The 19750-nt window shown below is 45.0% G+C and overlaps 1 protein-coding gene across 1 annotated transcript in view; it reads right to left on the bottom strand.

Moving 5' to 3' along the window:
- SUCLA2 (succinate-CoA ligase ADP-forming subunit beta) overlaps window positions 1–19750 on the bottom strand; it is a 440896-nt gene that overhangs the window by 198614 nt on the left and 222532 nt on the right. Inside the window, exon 4 of the mRNA XM_069205385.1 lies at window positions 14479–14641. Within this exon, the coding sequence (XP_069061486.1) occupies window positions 14479–14641 (163 nt within the window). The remainder of the gene's footprint in view (window positions 1–14478; window positions 14642–19750) is intronic.

Raw genomic sequence — 19750 nt, 5'->3', positions numbered from 1 at the left:
GGGACAAAAACGGGAAACTCCTGCGCTGGCTGGCCACCCGCCCTCTGGCCAACAGGGTCATACCTGAAATCATGGAGGTCTCTGGTTCCCTTTCCAAAACTCCTATTGAAATTGCGCAAAGGTTCGCCTCCTATTACACTCACTTATACGCAGAACACCCCCGACCCACTGCCGAGATAGAGTCCCCCCTTTTAAAAGACATCACTCTTCCCAGTGTTCCTCTGGCGATAAGGGATAGACTAGATGAACCTATTGACCTCGCTGAGGTCATAAATGCGATCACCAGCCTGGCGGCGGGCAAGACCCCCGGGCCAGACGGATTCCCTGCGGAGCTGTATAAAAGATGCAGCGACATTCTGGGCCCCCACCTGCTCAGCATGTACGAAGAAGCCGAAAAACAGGGCCGCTTCCCCAATGAGATTGACTAAGCCACAATTGTGGTGATCCCTAAGAACCAACTCCCATCGCGACACTGCTCGGCATATCAGCCCATCTCACTTCTAAATACAGAGATAAAAGTGCTGTCTTCGATCCTAGCTTCTAGACTAAGGGAGGTGATACCCACCCTGGTGCACCCCGACCAGTGCGGCTTTATGCCCACCCGCAGTACCCGACACTGCATCAGAAGACTACACCTAGCCTTGGCACATCACACGACACTGTCACACACTCCCCTGGCGCTACTCCTACTTGACTTTGAAAAAGCATTCGACATGGTGGATTGGTCCTTTCTGGACCAGGTGCTACTAAAAAATGGACTTGGGCCTAAATTCCGAAGACTGGTGAAGCTCCTCTATTCCAACCCGACGGCCCGGGTACAAGTGAACGGGGTGGTCTCCGACCCGTTCCCCATTGGCCGCGGCACCCGACAGGGATGCCCGCTATCCCGCTGCTTTTTGCACTAATAATAGAGCCCTTGGCAATATTGCTGCGAAATGACCCCCTGATTGAGGGTTGGCCCTGGCCCAACTGCCCAGAGGACCGAGTGGCGCTATACGCGGACGACGTTCTACTGTACATTTCCAACCCGGCCAGAAGTGGTCCCCGTGTCCTACAACTTCTAAGCCTCTTTGTGGAAGCCTCAGGACTGATCCTAAATCCTAATAAATCCTTACTGGTCCCTTTACACCGCTCCCGGGACTGTGTAGACTGGCAGCAGAGCATCCCAGTGCGAAGGAACAGCTTTAAATACCTGGGAATATACATCTCACTACTACCCGAGCTGACTTGGGAGCTCAATATCACACCACTAACCAGAAGAATTAAGGCTGCCCTACAGCGCTGGAGGGCTCTCCCCTTAAATCTGCTTGGCAGAATAGCTCTCTACAAAATGATGATCCTCCCCAGACTCCTATATTTACTGCAAAACTTCCCACATCCCATCCCCAAGAAATGGTTTGGTGAGATGGATTCACTGGCGCGTCAATTTATGTGGAACGACGCCCGTCCGCGACTCGCGCTTAAAATCTGTCAAAGAGACATTTACGACGGGGGGCTGGGCATGTCCAACATCCATTATTATCTCCGTGCGATGCACCTGGTCGTGATCAATGACTGGGTGGGGGGTGTGTGGTCGGACCCGGCGTATCGGCTGGAGCTCCGGTCGCTGGGCTACCCGCGGATCTTCGACATCCTGTACGGGGGCCCGATCTCACGGGACATCCCAGACGTGACCAAAGTGACTTTACTGGGTTGGCGGGTGTCCCAAAGACTGTCGGGGTGGTGGGGACGCCTTACCCAGCAGACCCCGCTGTGGCAGGGGAGACACCCAAGGGAGGTGGCGAATCTGGAGGGCTTTCAGAAGTGGGATAATATAGGCATCTCTACTCTGGGTGACGTATGGGAGGGGTCACATATGCGATCATTCGAAGACCTCCAAAAACTCTTCTCCTTAAACAGAACGCAATTTCATAAATATCTCCAGCTCCGCCACGCCCTACTAGTACATGTACAAACTGGGGACAGCATACCCGAATATAGCCCCATGGAGGCGAAGGCACTGATGGGGAATCTGGGTAGGGGAGGTGTTTCCCAGATATACCGCGCTCTGATAGCCAATACCACCTGCCCCCTAGAGGGGCCCCGCCAGAGATGGGAGGGATGGGTGGGCCCCATGGATGAGATGGACTGGAGTGAAGCACTGATGGCCCCCCGTACCCTGACAATGGCCACCCGCTTCCGGTTAATTCAGACCTTTTACCTCCACACAGCCTACCTCACACCAGCCAAACTGCGTCGGGCTGGCCTCCAGTCCTCAGCGGAGTGCCCACGATGCACGAACTCCGCAGCCGATTTTTTTCACATGGTATGGACATGCCCAATTATATCGGCCTACTGGGGAACGATCGCACACGAGATCTCAGGAGTCCTACAGGAGAACATAGAAAGGGAACCACTACCTCTCTTATTGGGGATTATGGGAGACACTGGGCTGAGAAGATCAGATCGAACATTTCTTGGGATGGCATGCCTGGTAGCTAAGAGGGACATAATGGCGGACTGGAAAGCCAGATGCGCCCCAACACTTACCCAATGGAGGCGGGGGTTGGACTGGTGTGCACACCGGGAAAAACTGGTATACGAGGCCAGAGGATGTCCAAATAAATATGATAGGGTATGGGGGAAGTGGGAGGCCGCAGCAACCACGTAGGCGATGTGTGACTCTTATTTACAATATGGTGCCTGGGAACCAAGACTTGAGACCGTCTACTGTTAGGCGCCATGTTGGCACCTTGTTAATAAGTGTATGTTTTCATTATCTTTTTCCTTCTGCAAAATCAATAAAATATCTTTATAAAAAAAAAAAGACCAGCTCAAGTTAGATAGTTTAATTTCAAAGATGGCCTTAAACTAGTAGCAGTAGTTGCCACTCCCACCCCCCCCTTGCCCTCCATTACCCCCCTCATCGCACATCACCCCATTATCTAACCAACTGCTCCTCTGCAAGCACTTCCCCCATTCTATCCTCACCTCTTCTTCTCTCTTCTTTCTTCTCTCTTGCTCTTCTACCATCATGCTACCAACCAGGATTCACCACACACCACCTTCACTAAACAGCTTCACCCTCTCACCATACAAACTACAGATAACTATACTTCATGATCCCACAAGTTACACCTGTCCTCAGATTTATAAGAGGCTCATTCATCTTGTATTATACTGTTGTGTCCATACGAAGCTTTGGTGCCCCACCACAGATTGCTGTTTCTTTACGCTTTCATCTGTACTTGTATGCCTGTACAAAATCTGAATAAAAACTTCTTTAAAATTTGGAAACAAAATGCTCTTGACGAAGAAAAATGTTTTCTATGGGTAACAAAACTCTTTGAGAGGTTTCAAATAAAGGCTGTGAAAGACATTTCTAAAGCACTTGCTTGCCAAAACATCATGGCAATGGAAAGCCCAGTGACTCCTAGGACTGATGCAAAGACAGAATTAAAATAAATGTGTCTTCACTGCTTTCATAAAATAAGTTAGATTAGGGTCAAATCTTTGCTGCCATGACTGAAAATGCTCTGCCATCGTATTTGCACAGACAGGTTCCAAGAATGGCACAACAGCAGGAATGTGCTGAGAGTAAAGCTTGTTTAGGGAGAGAATGATCATTCTTTGTTAAGAATTCAACAGTGCTGGCGGTTAGCCTACGAACAATAACCGTGGCTTTACAGACAATCAGACCTTTCCATGGGAGGTAAAGACAGTTTAAAGGTAATAGGTTGTCGTCTTGTCATATGAGTGATTAGTCTGGACATACATAATCATATGGATGATCGATGTGGATTGGCCATTAAACAGCAAGGATGTACCGTTAGACTGTCTGAGATTCAGTTAGTACCGTCCGCATACATATAAAAGAAGGCTCCAAATTCCACCAACAATTTTGCAAGGGAATACATGTAGATATTGAACAAGAGTGGTGAGGTATGAAATCTTATGGGATTCCGGAAGTCGGGTTTATCACCTTTGCTCTACATGGAGGAGGAACTATGATCCATCTTCAATCTTCTAAAAAATAAGGACAGTCAATCCAGAGCTTCACCCATTATGCCTATATAAGAGAGTCTAGACAGGACAAGTTTACCAACACCAATTTACCAACTCTGTCCATACCCACAGTTAGGTAGAGGGCGGCGAGAGTAAAGTACAAGTTTCCTGCTCCTAACCAGACAGAAGTCTGTTTGAGATATACTCAGAATAAGACGTGCTTCTACAAACTAGAAGCTCTAAGTGTACACAATCTTCTTAAAGAGTTTGCTGAGAAATGGGTCGATAAATGGCAGATCTAGAATATCCTTTTCCAGGAAATGCTAAACTATAGTTGTTTTCCAGTGTAGAGGTCAATAGTCCTTTTTGTAACGAGGTATTAAAGATGTGCAAAAATATATGGCCAGTAAAAGCTTTTTTATACAGCTGGCTGGACATATACCATTAGGAATGCCAGAAGCACACATTTACATTGTAGGAAGCTGTTGATCAGTGATTGGTTTTCACTGGATAAATTGAAAAATCTTCATAATTGTCTTACGTTGTTAAGTAATTAGGTTGAGATATATCCTTTTTATCAATCTATCTACTTAGTTTGTACAGTTGGTTCTAAAAACAAATGCTGCTAACGTTTGACTAACTCTAGAAATGGCTTCATGGTTAGAAAGCACATCACAAGTGAATGAAGTTTATTAAAAATCCTAAAAGGTCCTTCAAAGAGATTTAGGGTTTTATTATCTGCTCAGAATAATATGGCCTCTTGGAGGCTCTGATTTCTAGTTGCTTAAATTTCATCCAATACACACATTTTGTCTTGAGGGTGGGGTCGTAATCTATCTGCCTTTATAACACAATGTGCGATTTAATTTCCTGTAAATTCTCGGTATACTAATATAGACGGTTTTTAGTTTTGCTATTTGGTTCAGGAGAAGGTTTTTTTTCCTGTCAACAATGTCAGTTAGAGAGGCATTTAGATTATCTAATAATTCATTCGGGGCACTTCGGTTTACCCGGATTATAATGGTCAAAATTAAAGACAATAGTGTTGACAATGGATTCATGTAGGCATAGTTCCATAATTTGATCTACACTTGTTCCAGTTGCGGGTTTAGATTTTAAATGTAGAGAAAATGGAATTTTGAGCAAGTTAACCACAGAATCACTTCAGGTTAACGGAATGTGCTTTTTTTTTTTATTTATATCAGGTCTGACATAGTTCTGATCTTCTGTGTTTCAGCTAACGCCAAAGTAGAAAAAGTAATTTCCTTATGACGTGCACAAGCTTTCAATTCACTTTTCCGTCGTAAAGAACATAAATAAGTCTCTTGGAAGGAGACAAACTGATGTCACAATCTACCTCTGCTCTCCCTTTAGATTTTTCGTGAAATCACCTAAACAGTGTGCATAAGCATTCACCCAATTATCAAAGAGTTGACATCTTTGGACGTAATTCAAACTTTGATTTCTAGGGTCCACCTAAAGGTAATCAGGAACAGCCGGTGGGGTGCACTGATTAGAGTCAGGATAAACACCCTATTGGGTTCACCCAGGAGCAGCCCTTGGGGTGCACTAATTTGAGGAGGCCAGGATAAATGCCCTGACCCCGTAGGGTGACAGAGAAACATCCAAAAGTGGGCATCAACTACTAGAAGAAAAGATAATTACCCTAAAGGGTTGATGTAAAAGTGAATAGCAAGTTACTTACTTTGGGTAAAGCTTTTTCTGGCAGAGACTCAATCTAACTGCAGATTGCTCACCTTAGAATACTCCCCAGGTGTCAGACTGGATCCAAACAATCTCAAACACTACCTTTTTGCGCTGCGAGGATGATTTGTTCACCTGTACGTGGGCCACTCCAGAAGTGACATGACAATGCCTATATAGGCGCCACCCACAGCATGTTGACATCAGTTTCTTTCAGGAATATTTCTGCACCCAAAACACGGAGCCACGTAAGGACAAATGAATAGTGATGACCAGAGGTTTTTTTTGATGGGTGAAGAGCCTGGTTGCAGAGCAGGAAGGATGGGTCGGTGAGGAGTGTTGCAGTTATTTAGAGTCTCCACCAGAAAAAGCATTACCGAAAGTAAGTAACTTGTTCTTCTGATAGAGATTTCTAACAGCAGATTCCTCATCTTAGATTAGATACCTCAGCAATAACTTCCCAGAAGTGGGGACTACGAGCTAGCTAGACCAAAAAGTGCTGTAGGTCCAAACAGGCAAAGTGCGCTTGATGGAACTGGCCATCTAAGCAGTAATTCTTCTTCAATATGTGGAGAAATGCCCACATGGCAGTTTGGCAGATGTCCAATACAGGTATTCCGCAAGATAACACAGTAGTGCCGGCCTTGGCTCTGGTGAAGTGAGCCCCCAAGCCCTCAGGGGACTGCTTCTTCACCAATGCATTGCAGATCTTTATGCAGACTAGTCATCAAGAGATGGTCCATTTCTGCACAGTCTTGCCCTTTTTCTACCCAGTGAACCCAATCAAAAGCTGATTGTCCGTTAGGTGGTGTTTAGTATGATCAATGTAGAAGGAGAAGACTCTCTTAGGGTTCAAATGATGGAGTCTCCCTTACTCCGTGGAATGATGAGGCAGAGAGCAGAAAGCAGGCAGAGTGATGCTCTGGCAGACATGTAAGGGAGTTACCAACGAAGGAAGAACATGTACCATGGACCAGCTTCTCTTGGAAGAAATTGGTGTATGGAGGATAGACTGACAGAACCTGGAGCTCACTGACCCTCATAGCTGATGTGATGGCCCCCATAAAAACAGTTTTAATGGTCAGGAGCCGCAGATGGCAGCTATGCAGGGTCTCAAAGGGGGAACACAGATAGGTGAGAACCAAATTAATGTCCCACTGAGGCATAACAAAGGAGGGTAGGTGGGAAAGTGTTTCAGGCCCTTCAAAAAATGAATTGCAACAGGTGACATAAATAGGGAGAGTTGATCCAGCAGCTGCAAAAGAGCTGAGACAGATGACATGTAACCTCTAACAGTGCTCAGGGCTAGGCCTTGCTGAGCTTAAGAAAGAACAATCTACAAAACTTCCAACAGAGGTGCAGAACGGGAATCCACCTGGCAGGGTGAACACCAAGACACAAGCCTATCCCAGTGACAGGTGTTGACTATGTTAGTAGAAGGATGCCTGGCTGCCAGGATTACATCATAGACCTCAAGAGGAAGATCAAAGACTCTCAACTGTCACCACTCAATCTTCATGCATAAAGGTGGAGAGTATATATGTTAAGGTGCAGAACCCTGCCCAGTTGGTGCAACAGGAGGTCCTCCCGAAGGGGCAGCTTGTTCAGAGGAGCGATACTCAGGAGTTCTGGATAACATACCATCCAAGCCTAATCTGGAGTCACTAGATTGACTTGGGCCTGGTCAGTCCTTAGCTTCTTGAGAACTCAAGGCAGTAGTGGTATCGGTGGGAAGGCATAAGCAGTCCAGAGCAGAGCACAAGACAGAATGGGTCTCCGTGCAAACGTCGCCTTGGAAACTCCAGCGCACAAAACTGCAGCCACTGCATGTTTACGAGGTAGCAAAGAGATCAAGCCAGGGCTCTCCCCACTCTCGGAAGGGATCCTACCTCACCTCCAGATGCAGCTGTCATTCATGATCCACTAGGCATCAACGGCTGAGTCTGCCCATCCTGGCAGTCAGAGTTCACCAGGTGCTGCACAACCAAGAAGATGTCCTCGCGCTCTAACTACATCCACAGACATATAAGCCCCTTGGCACAGAGTCCACGACGCCACCCCACCCCGTTTGTTGCAATACCACATGGCGGTGGTAATATCAGTTAATGGCTGAACCAGCCTCCCCTTGATATATGGAAGGAAGGCTTTTAATGCCAAGCGAATCACACTCAACTCCAACAGATTGATCTGAGGGTGAGACTCCACTGGAGAGTTGGTGACAAAGGAAGGGGTTTGTCCACAAATGGTAGAGCCCTTCTGCACAATCTAAAGCGCTCACTGGTCTGATGTAATAGCTTTCCACTGGGACAGGTAGTGCCTGATACTGCCACCAACAGGATGGGTTTGTGGATGGGAGGCACATTAAAGAGATTTTGAGGCTGCTGGGGTGTGGAGGTGGGAACCAGGCAGCGCCCAGAGTATGGCTTCCGCATCCTTTTTTAGGATGCGCAATCCTGTCCTCGAAAAGCCTGGGCATGCTGCTGTACTAAGTAGGGCTAATATTGTGGAGTTCTGTTGCAGTCAGGTCGCAAGGGAAAGGCCAAGCACCTAGCAGTGAACTTGCTCTCACAAAAGAACTCAAGCACACCATCAGCCTTGCCGCCAAATAAGCAGGAGCCATCAAAGGGCATGTAATCAATGATAACTGAACATCCCTCAAGGACACATTGCACCGTATCCAGGACTGGAGATGCAGTGCCACCGTAGGACCTATGGCTCTACACAAGAAGTCTGTGCTGTCCAGACCGCACTGCATGGCGAACTTTGCTGCATCTCTGCGATCTACTGAGGATTGATTGAGGATGGCACATCACTCCTTCAGCAGCATAGGAATTATCTGCCCAAGAGGCACGCAATATTCACCGATGGCAAGGCTGGTGGAAGAGAATACATGCGTCCCAAAAGTGTCCAGACTCTTGGATTCTCTATCCGGTGGAGTGGGAGGTAACGTGCTAGGGTTGAGCTTTGCAATGGGTGCCTGCACTAACAGGCTCTCCGGGAAGGGATGTTGGGAGAGGAAGGCTGTGACTCCTGGGGCAGGGTGATGCTGACAAATACTCACTGAATGCACAGAAACCCCTGTGCAAGGTTTCGCCCAAGCCTCCAGAGGGACGACTGAGCGCTCCATTGAAGGGGATCAAGGGCTCAGGGGAGCCTGCCAGAGGCTGAAGCATCTCCGTCAAAATGGTATTATTTACTTCAACAGCAGGCACATTATGGTGGTGAAGGATGCACTTTCTTCTGAGACCTGGCCTGGAAGGAAAAGCATGCCAGAGTTTGGGGAACTGCTTAGGCCACTGGCTTCACCCAGCTCCTCAAACCAATTCTCCTTTTCAGGGTCCTCCTTCAAGGGACCATACACCACCTTCTCATCACTCCCTTCAAGATGATAGGGCCAGTCCGTGGGAGGAGAGCCCGGGGGTGCCCAGCTTGTCATCAAGAGGCACCAGACTGAATGGAGCTGGGGTGGATGGAGTCACAGGTGGCGGTGTCATTCCAGGAATGGATCCTAACGGCCCAGCTGGCATTGAGGGCATACCTGCTGATGGTAACCCAGCGGGCAGCTGTTGGCTCCATGGGGCCCGCCATAGGGAGCCTGTGGTCCAAAGATTGTATGTATGGCATTGTAGAATTCCTTGAGTTGCACAAGCGTCACTCCTGCACCAGAAATTTTTCAATAGCACAGAGAAAGCTCGAGTGCCAGCTCCACAGGTGGAGAGTGGGATCTAGAAGCACAAGGTCAAACGTGCGAAGATCACTTTGGCTTCTTGTGCTTCTTCAGCTTAGCCGACTTCAACGAGGACGTCTTGGAGCGCAAAGATGACCGTCCCTGGAACTGCTCCTGGAATGGCCCAGGGTTCTTCCATAGAAACAAGAGCAAGACCGGGAGCAGCGTGGAGTCTTCAGATGCCACACCACCAGGAACTTCATCTGTTCGCAAATTTCCTTTGGGTGCATGGACATGCACTTGATGCAGGCTTCAGGGTAGTGCCCTGGCCCCAGGCACCAGCAACTGACCAAGTGGTGGGTTGGACACAGACATCTCTATGTGGCAATACCTGCAAGGTTTGAACCCTGAAAGCTCAGCAGGGGAACAAGTGCCTAGCATGTGGATAGCAACATACAAAAAAGAGACTGACAAAATAAACAAATGTAGGCTAAAAAGTGACTGAGGTAGCTCTCCAGATCCAGGCTGTCACGGAAAGAAAGTAACTGATATACGTGCACCAGGGAGGCAAATATATAGACAACACATCTCTTTTGATGTGGAAGACACAGATATGGAGCTGAGCAACACCACCCACCAGCGCGCAGAGACGCTGCTCAAGATTTTCCAGATCCAGCCTAATGCCTGGGGGCTATTTTAAGGTGAGGAATCTGCACTTAGAAGGCTTAATCAGAAAGAGAGGACCACTGTTTGAAGTGGTTATAGGCAACCAGTGTAAATGCTCTCTGTGCTCAATCTAAAGCAATCCGTGGCAAGCAACATGGGGGGCATCTGGTACTCTGATATCTAATAGTGCTGCGTAATGCTGTGAAAGGAATATAATTAATAGGTCAGATGAATTAGAGGGCAGTAAGATTTCAAGGGGAAGATAGGTATGGGACAAAATGTCAAGGGGCAAGAATCAGGCCCAGGCCCTTCCAGGACCTAACTGTTCCAAACTCCGGAGACCGTCAACCCTTAACATCTCCACCCGCCTCAATTCACTAATCTAGAGCACCTTCTCAATTGATACTCCAAGATGGTCCTCCTACTCAAATGTAAGATTTGGTGGATGTAGAATTCTGTGTAAACCCTATTCCAGGGCTTCTGTCATGAAAAACAAAAGGCGTGATAGATGAACTTGCTGAAATAATCTAAGCCACTAGTAATCACTCTGAGCCTCAATCAAGTCTTATTTGTTTGCCCACCATGCCACTTCAAACAGGAATCAGCTTTATACAAATGAGCATGGTCCTGCTCCAATAAGAACGGTCCAGTGCCAGTCCATGTCAGGGTTTCATCATATTTGTGTCTCTTCAGTAGGATACAGATCAAGCATTACAGCACAGTAAGCATGGGACCCACATATGGGCATACCCGTTACACTCTGGGCATCGCACTCAGGAAAACAAAAAAAGTGATGGTTGATTGCCTGAATTAATCTCAGCAACTGGTAACCACTCTGGGCTGCAATCCAGCCCATCGTTTTGTTTTTGCCCAAAATGCCACGTTAGAGAAGAACCAGCCATATTCACATCAGTGTTGGTTCTGCTCCAAAGAAAGAACAGTTTAGCTCCAACTTCCAGACCAGGTCCCCTCTGAACAGCAAGGCAAGCAATCGCAGACCAGTGTCAGAATTTTTGGGCTGCATCAGTAGAGAGCAGTTTGAGTCCTACGACAATTGGCTTAGGAGCTCACAACGGACTATTCCCCTGAAGATCGGGATCAGTACTGATTAATACAAGGTAGGACTCTGTCTAGAGTGGCATTGTAGGCAAAAAAAAAACGTGGGTTGGAATGCTACCCAGAGCGAGATCTACTCGTTGAGACTATTTTCAAACGTTCCTCCCATGACCTTTGTGTGTCAGTTCTACAGACATTCATCTATACTTATTTTCATAAGCCTTTAAAAAGTCTGCTTTATTACAGTTGAAACATGTGGCAATTTTGAAACTCAACCGGTGGTAAAGAAGCACTTTGTTAGAAATGGGGTTTTTGGTTGACAGTCAGGTTACCCTCTGTCCAAGCAAGAACCCTCACTAGTCAGGGTAAGTCACACACAATCCTAATTATCCTGTGCTCACCCTCTGGTAGCTTGGCACGAGCAGTCAGGCTTAACTTAGAAGGCAATGTGTAAAGCATTTGTGCAATAAATCATACAATAACACAATATAGCACCACAAAAATACACCACACAGTGTTTAGAAAAATATATAATATTTATCTGGGTATTTGCAGGTCAAAACGATCAAAGATGCAATATGAATTTGTAAAGATAGCATTGAAAAGTGATATGAAGTGTCTTAAGTCTTTAAAAAGTAAACAAAGTCTCCTTCAAGCACAAAGTACCTGGTTTGGAGTGGAAAACCTCTGCAGAGGGCCAGAGAAGAGGAGATGCGTGGAAAAATGGTGTGTGCGTCGGTTACGCCCCTTCACACACGGACTTGTGTTGTTATTTTTCACACGGGGAAGACGTGCGTCGTTTTCCGGCACGCGGACTGTCTCCTGCTGTGGGTCGCGGGATTACCAGATGTCCCAGGGTCTGTGCGTGGATTCCTTGGCTTGTTATCCGGCTGTGTCTTTTTGGATCAGCGTGCGGTGGATTTTTCACCGCGGAGCAAGCTGTGCGTCAAAATTTTCGGCGCACAAGGAGTCCAGTTGAAAAAGAGAAGTCTTTTTGGTCCTGAGACTTCAGTGAACAGGAGGCAAGCTCTATCCAAGCCCTTGGAGAGCACTTTTGCAGCCAGACAAGAGTTCAGCAAGGCAGCAGGCTAACAGCAAGGCAGCAGTCCTTGGTAGAAAGCAGTCAGGTGAGTCCTTTAAGCAGCCAGGCAGTTCTTTTTGGCAGGATGTAGGTTCTGGTTCAGGTTTCTTCTCCAGCAAGTGTCTGAGGTGGTAGGGCAGAGGCCCTGTTTTATACCCAAATGTGCCTTTGAAGTGGGGGAGACTTCAAAGAGTTGCTTTAGAAGTGCACCAGGTCCCCTTTCAGTTCAATCCTGTCTGCCAGTGTCCCAGTAGGGGGTGTGACAGTCCTTTGCGTCAGAGCAGGCCCTCCACCCTCCTAGCCCAGGAAGACCCATTCAAAATGCAGATCTATGCAGGTGAGGCTGAGTACCCTGTGTTTGGGGTGTGTCTGAGTGAATGCACAGGGAGCTGTCAACTAAACCTAGCCAGATGTGGATTGTAAGGCACAGAAAGATTTAAGTTCAAAGAAATGCTCACTTTCTAAAAGTGGCATTTCTAGAATAGTAATATTAAATCCGACTTCACCAGTCAGCAGGTTTTGTATTACCATTCTGGCCATACTAAATATGACCTTCCTGCTCCTTTCAGATCAGCAGCTGCCACTTCAACAATGTATGAGGGCAGCCCCCCAATGTTAGTCTATGAAGGGAGCAGGCCTCACAGTAGTGTAAAAACGAATTTAGGAGTTTTACACTACCAGGACATATAAACTACACAGGTACATGTCCTGCCTTTTACCCACACGCACCCTGCTCTGGAAGTTACCTAGGGCACACATTAGGGGTGACATATGTAGAAAAAGGGGAGTTTTAGGCTTGGCAAGTACTTTTAAATGCCAAGTCGAAGTGGCAGTGAAACTGCACACACAGGCCTTGCAATGGCAGGCCTGAAACAAGGTTAAGGGGCTACTTAAGTGGGTGGCACAACCAGTGCTGCAGGCCCACTAGTAGCATTTAATCTGCAGGCCCACTAGTAGCATTTAATCTACCGGCCCTAGGCACATACAGTGCCCATTACTAGGGACTTATAGGTAAATTAAATAGTCCAATTGGGTATGATCCAATGTTACCATGTTTAAAGGGAAAGAGCATATGCACTTTAGCACTGGTTAGTAGTGGTAAAGTGCGCAGAGTCTAAAAACCAGCAAAAATGAGGTCAGAAAAAGAGAAGGAGGAAGGCAAAAAGTCTGGGGATAACCCTGCAGAAGGGCCATTTCCAACACACTTCTTCAATCAAATGGAATTATAAAGTTGGAATTATTTTGACATTCAACAGCTTGTTGGTAGGTGTGTAGAGGTAATTCTTGGAAATTCTGTTAAAAAGAAGACCAAGGGTTTTTATACTCATGTTTTTACACCTGAAACGAGAGGGAGTTTCTCTTCGTGCACTCTTGTAAACTACTAGATTGTGTCACCACTGCAGCTCAAACCTGTTTATGTAGCTTAAGGGAACCACTATAGACACTGTCGCATATACCCTTGAATACTCTTTTGTTCTCAATAATGTTTATTGATGTAAATGTTTGATCTGCAGTAGTTAGGTTGCATCCAAAATGACAAATACTTTGTTACCGAGCCAGATGCCTTTGATTTCCGTACAACTCTCAAGTTAAGCACCCACTAGGAGCCCTCGTTTCTTTCTCTCACCCAAACTCCACTGCCTTTCTGTTTTAATTATCAGTAAATATATGAGGAAATAAAAACATCAATCTAAGGAAACACGGCGTGCATGGCCATGCCTTCAACAGACAAACACAGGAGTTCAACGCTGCCGGCTGTGGATTCAAATGAAAAGAAAAACCTGCAATCAAATATGGAGAAAAAAAACAGAATTCATTTCATTCTGACCACCTCTCCAAAAAATACCTACGAGGGCGGCGATAGTTGAAACAGACAAGAATAATGGGATGCCTGGATAAACATAACACTGATTCACGTCCAAGGCAAAGCTTGTCTATTACCGATAAACCTGGATTTTCCTCGGTCAGAAAAGTGCTCACTGCAAGACAGATTTTCAATATTAGTCCTTCACTGCCCCCAAGTGGTCGGTTTACGCGAGTTAAAACCTTCCCAATTTAAATGGATAAAAAGGAGCGGCAAATACGTCTAAATGCAACATCGCTTTCGCAGCACAGCTTGTACTAGGTAATACAAACTGACTTTGTATTGTACAGGTCTAGGCGCCGTTTACAGGTAACAAGGGGTGTCAGAACGGCTTCAAGCTTGATACTGTTAGCTCACTATGACCTAGGTGAAAGGCAGCAGTGGTCGGGATCTTTATTTAAAAAAAACGACGGACTCACACAGACAGCGAAAAGCTTATTTTCTGTGGTTACTCACGTGGAATGCCCTTTCCATTGTGATTGCAAAGTAGTACTCTCTCCGGGGATACCTCCGCTCGCAGATAAAAACATGATTGCAGATCCTGCCCTTCTCCCCGGTCTGCTTGGTAAACAGCTTTTTGCCGATCATTTTTGAGGCGATGTCTTTAACTTCTTCTGGCCTAAAAAGCAGGTAAGAATGTGGCAATAGTAGGATAAAGTCGTATTATACACACATTTTGTATTTATAATAATCATATTAGGTGACGACAGTGGCTACATACTAATGGATAGGTCTGTTTCCAGCGAAAACACATTTTTTTTTTTTCCTAATAACTTGGCGCCGTTCGATCAATGTTTACACAAAACCTTCCAACAAAACAGTTTATATAATTTGGTGTACCGTGTCAGCACTGACAATTTCATGCATATTCATCAAGCAAGGGACAAAAAGGCAACATCAAAAAGTGATATTCCCATTTTAATTCCCATTGGAATCATTGCTCTTCAATACAGAAAAAATGGGTGAACAGAATTACATTAAAAGTGGCATGAAAACTGGAGTTCAGGACTTCAGTCAAGGAAATATCTTTGTTTGGTCTGGAGCACACCCACTCAGTAGTTTTCAACAAACTGGCCTACAAAAAAAAATGGTGGACTTAAACAGGATAAAAAGAGAGCGATACCTATACCATTAGTCTGTGGAAATCTGCAAACCATCTCACATGGACGTTTCAACAAACCCAAATTTAAAAAATATTCTAATCTGATTGGAAGATTTCAAGTTCTCACGTTTGTTTTTATTTGTCAAACAGCTGTACAGTAAGAATATTTTGTCAGATATGGCAAAAAAGGAGAAGTCACAAAGGGCTTTGGCATCAACATCGGGGTCAGACAAGGTTGTGTGCTGGCCCCAACCTTTGTTAACTTCTTCATTAATGATGTCCCTGATTTTTTCGGGAGCCTTAATACTCAATGTCCCAATCAGTGGGGGCAACAAAATCACAATTTTGCTCTTCGCAGACAATGCTGTTCTTTTGTCTCACACTGAGCTGGCCATGCACAGGCTTCTGTATGCATTTGAGACCTACTGTACAAGGAAAGATCTGAAGATCAACACATCCAAAACAAAGTATATGATAATCAAAGAAAGTGTCAAGTTGGAGTACTTGCAAAATTTATGGTACACTCTAGATCGTGCTGACCACTATGACTATCTACAAGTGAGATTTGACTTCAAGTTGTCTTGGTCTCTGAAACTGATTAGGGGCGAGCCAGCATGGGGTCAGTATGCCAGTAGGGTGCTTAGCTTTGCTAGGAGCCAAGGGAGAAGAAAGATTGTCCCTTCCTTCGAAGCTTACAGAGCCCAGGCTCTTGCTGCCGCCTCGTATGGATCAGAGGTCAGGGGGTAAAAAGAAGAAAAAAGCCTAGCTAAAGCAGAAAATCGTTTTTTCAGTCAACTCTTCATCCATTGGTGCTCCAGTGCCAAGTGTGCTCTACGGCACGAGCTGAGTATGAGATCAACTGAGCTGCAAGCGGCACTTCGCCCAGTCTTCTACTGGGTAAAGGTATGTACCAAACCTGAGCTGGAATTTTACCTGATAATTGTATGAGAGGTCTGGTCGTTTGGCCAACAAACTAAATTACCCTGGTATGGCCATGTGGCCAGCATCTTGCAGACCATAGGTTGTTCTGCATGCTGGACTGTTCCTGAGACAATGACAAAAGGAACTGTTCAAATTGTGAAAAAAGCATATTGGAACTACATGTTTACCAGTTAGGTCGGAAATTGGAGCATTTTCGAGCCTCTTTCTTTTTTTGAACCATACCTGGACAAACTCTTACCACCTTTTAAGAGATCTCAGTTTGTTAATTTTAGGCTTGGCACTCTGCCAGTTAAGCAGTACACCAGATCGTGGCATAAAGATGGGCCAAGCTCCTCAACTTGGGTTGTGCCCAGTGAGGTGAGGACACTGTAATGCACTTTATACTGATATGTACTTTTACAGTTGGCATTAGAAGAGAATATCTCTATCCGTGCTTTTTATCATCAATAAGAAGTTGCAAGGATGCTTTGTCCCCGTGTATGCGTACAGGTCTGGAGCAAGCCGTTACTCAAGTATCCTCATAGGTTTTAACAGAGCTCTGAAGCCAATAGTAAATATTTGGATCACTGGGTCCATACATAAAAGTATTTTTAAATTTGGTGGGTACATGGTGGCCCTCGGAATCCTATAGTTAATATTGCCTAGGTAGTTTTTATCCATTTATATAATAATTATATACCAAGTTGTTAGGTTTAAGCTAGTAGGAAATTGGTGAATCCTGAGGAAAAATTAAGGGCTGTGTTGAATGACTTATGGGGGCTGCCCAAAAATGATGCACTAGTACCTGTATTTGTAAATGGTATGTGGCAATGTAAACATGGATGAGTTTGGTTCTTACTATCATACGCAACGGGTTGCCCATGGTACATGAATTAGCACTTTAGGCCATAAATGGCAGGTTTGCACAAAGTATTTTAATGTTGCATGATTTTTTGTAAATAGTTTTTACTGTATTTTAGTCAGGTTTGACTTAGGATAGGGCAATATAATGTGTATATGTTTCTTGAACTCCATACTAAAAGACCGTGGTGTTGTTCCATTAAAATTTGTTTTGGTGTTGTAATGCTTTGGAATTAATCAAAGCAACCAAGCACTTGCACTTTTTCTGACAGTAAGGCTCTCTGCTAACTCTTGTAGGTGCATAATTTGACTTAATTTTAAAATTAGGACATTAATAAGTTTTGTATTTTTTGCAATAGTATCTTATGTAAGGTGCGGTGTTTTTATATTGTGTGGCCTAGATATGCTAGGCTGACACAAACTTAAAAACTTGAACTTATTTGTCAAGCTCTCATCACAATGCGACTCAGTTTCTGAACGTCTGTCTTCACATATTATTTTCATTTTACTTACGATTTCAGTGTGTGCCACAATGCATTTCGCCCCTCCCTCCCCCCCCCGGGTCCTTCATCAGGGGTATTTTTTTTTTTATCCGTGAAACAAAGAAAAGTAACTATTGTGCACGAAAAGAATTGGATCTAATAGAACGTCCTATGAACAAGGTAAATCAATGATATATGAAAAATTCTTCAACAGAAGATATACAAGAAATCCCAGAAGGAGCCACTGAAGGGGTGGAAAGTAAGAAAAGGTTCCACTTACTAACAAGAAACAAATGAAAGGTAACACAAGAATGTTATTCATATCCACATGTATCCACATGTACAACAAGAAGCACAATCAACAAGAAAATTATCTTGAACTATTGGCCATATGATTTATGATCTCATGAAAGTATACTACCAAGATACTTATTTTAAATATGGAGGAGTGGGCTTAAAATCTTGACTGGCCAACGAGTGTCACACTATCTTCATATTATAGTTCCATTTCTAGTTTTATGAACACTCTTCCCGAGTAAACTAAAATGAAAGGAAACTTAAAAGTATGAGAAGATTTTTTAATTTTTTAGATTAAACATCGGGTGCAGATACAGGTGCGGATATTTATGATTTTACACCATATGTGCTTAATGAATATTTTTTTCCAATTTCCATATTAGTGCGTACTACACTCGCGTTGTATTGCAAAACGTTTCATTAGATCACATCAGAAATTAGAACTCAGTAAAACACAAGTTCATTTTTCAATTATTTTTGTATATATTTTTTCCCTTTGGACGCTCCAGTACAGTATATTTCCTTATCATTAAACACGCGTAAGGCGCACACTGCAAACATCAGAGAGATCTTTGCTATATCTAGCCCTATTTTGTTGGCCATTATCACGGCTCAATATAAACTCTTAACAAACATGGCACACACTGAATATACATGGAAAAAGACGTGGTGTACCTCATTACCACACATGCCCAGTAAGTGCTTATTAAACCGCTCATTTAAAATACATATATATATTTTTAGGAGTTTTAATTCTTAACTCAGCTAACTATTGGCAATTACCTGACATACAAGTTACTTACCTTCGGTAACAAAATATCTGGTAGAGACATATTCTGGTTGCAGATTCCTTCCCTTAGGATTTCCCCCCAGGCGTCAGACTACATCCAAAGATTTTTCTTCGAGCAATACCCTTGCGCATCAGTAGGTGGCGTCGGTCGACTCCGCGGGCGTCGTCGCCGTGATGACATCGGGAGTAGTACATAGACGCCACCTTCGCACAGTGACGTCAGTTTCTTTTCACGACTTTCCACGCCAAAGGGCAGAGCCGCTAAGAACACTGAGATTGGTGCACCAGAGCTAAGGACCTGCAGGGGGGAATCCCTGTCCCTAGAAATCAGTTCGCAAGCAGGGAGGATGGGTGGATCAGTAAGGAATCTGCAACTAAAATATGTCTCTACCAGATATTTTGTTACCGAAGGTAAGTAACTTGTACATCTGATAGAGACTTCTAGTTGCAGATTCCTTACCTTAGAATAGATACCCATGCAATGCCATCCTCGGTGGTGGGCCGCAAACCAAGATCATACTAGGAAGTTCTACCGGACCGAACAACCAAAGTAGCCGTCCCTACAGACCGGACTGTCCAGGCAGTAGTGTTTAGCAAACGTGTGCAGGGACGCCCACGTAGCTGCCTGGCAGATATCCAGGACAGGAGCTCGGTGTGCTAACGCAGTGGAAGCAGCAGTTGCTCTGGTGGAATGAGCACACAAGCCCTCAGGTGGTTGCTTCTTGGCCAAAGCATAGCACATCTTGATGCAAAGAAGTACCCATCGAGAGATGGTACGTTTTTGCACCGCCTTCCTTTTCTTTGCACCCGCATACCTGACCAAGAGCTGATTGTCCACCCGTAAATCTTTAATACGATTAAGGTAGAATGCCAATACTCTTTTTGGGTCCAGACTGTGGAGTCTCTCCTCCTCATGGGAAGAATGTGGGGGGGGGGTCTGTAAAAAGTAGGCAGTGTGATGGACTGGCTTACATGAAAAGGCGTAACCACCTTCGTAAGGAAGGAAGCCTTAGTGCACAGCACCACTTTGTCAGTGTGCACAGACAAGTATGGAGGTTTGGACGAAAGGGCCTGAAGCTCACTCACCCTGCAATCAGAGGGGACGGCAACAAGAAAGACAGTTTTGAAGTTGAGGAGCCATAAGGGACAATTGTGCATCAGCTCAAAGGGAGTACACATTAAATAAGTAAGGACAAGACTGAGGTTCCACTGAGGCATGATAAATGGAGTGTGAGGAAATAAATGGGTGAGACCTTTTAGGAATCTACTCACAAT

Source organism: Pleurodeles waltl, chromosome 8 (assembly GCF_031143425.1).
Source record: "Pleurodeles waltl isolate 20211129_DDA chromosome 8, aPleWal1.hap1.20221129, whole genome shotgun sequence".
Lineage (NCBI taxonomy): Eukaryota > Metazoa > Chordata > Amphibia > Caudata > Salamandridae > Pleurodeles > Pleurodeles waltl.
This window is presented reverse-complemented; position numbering and strand designations above follow the sequence as displayed.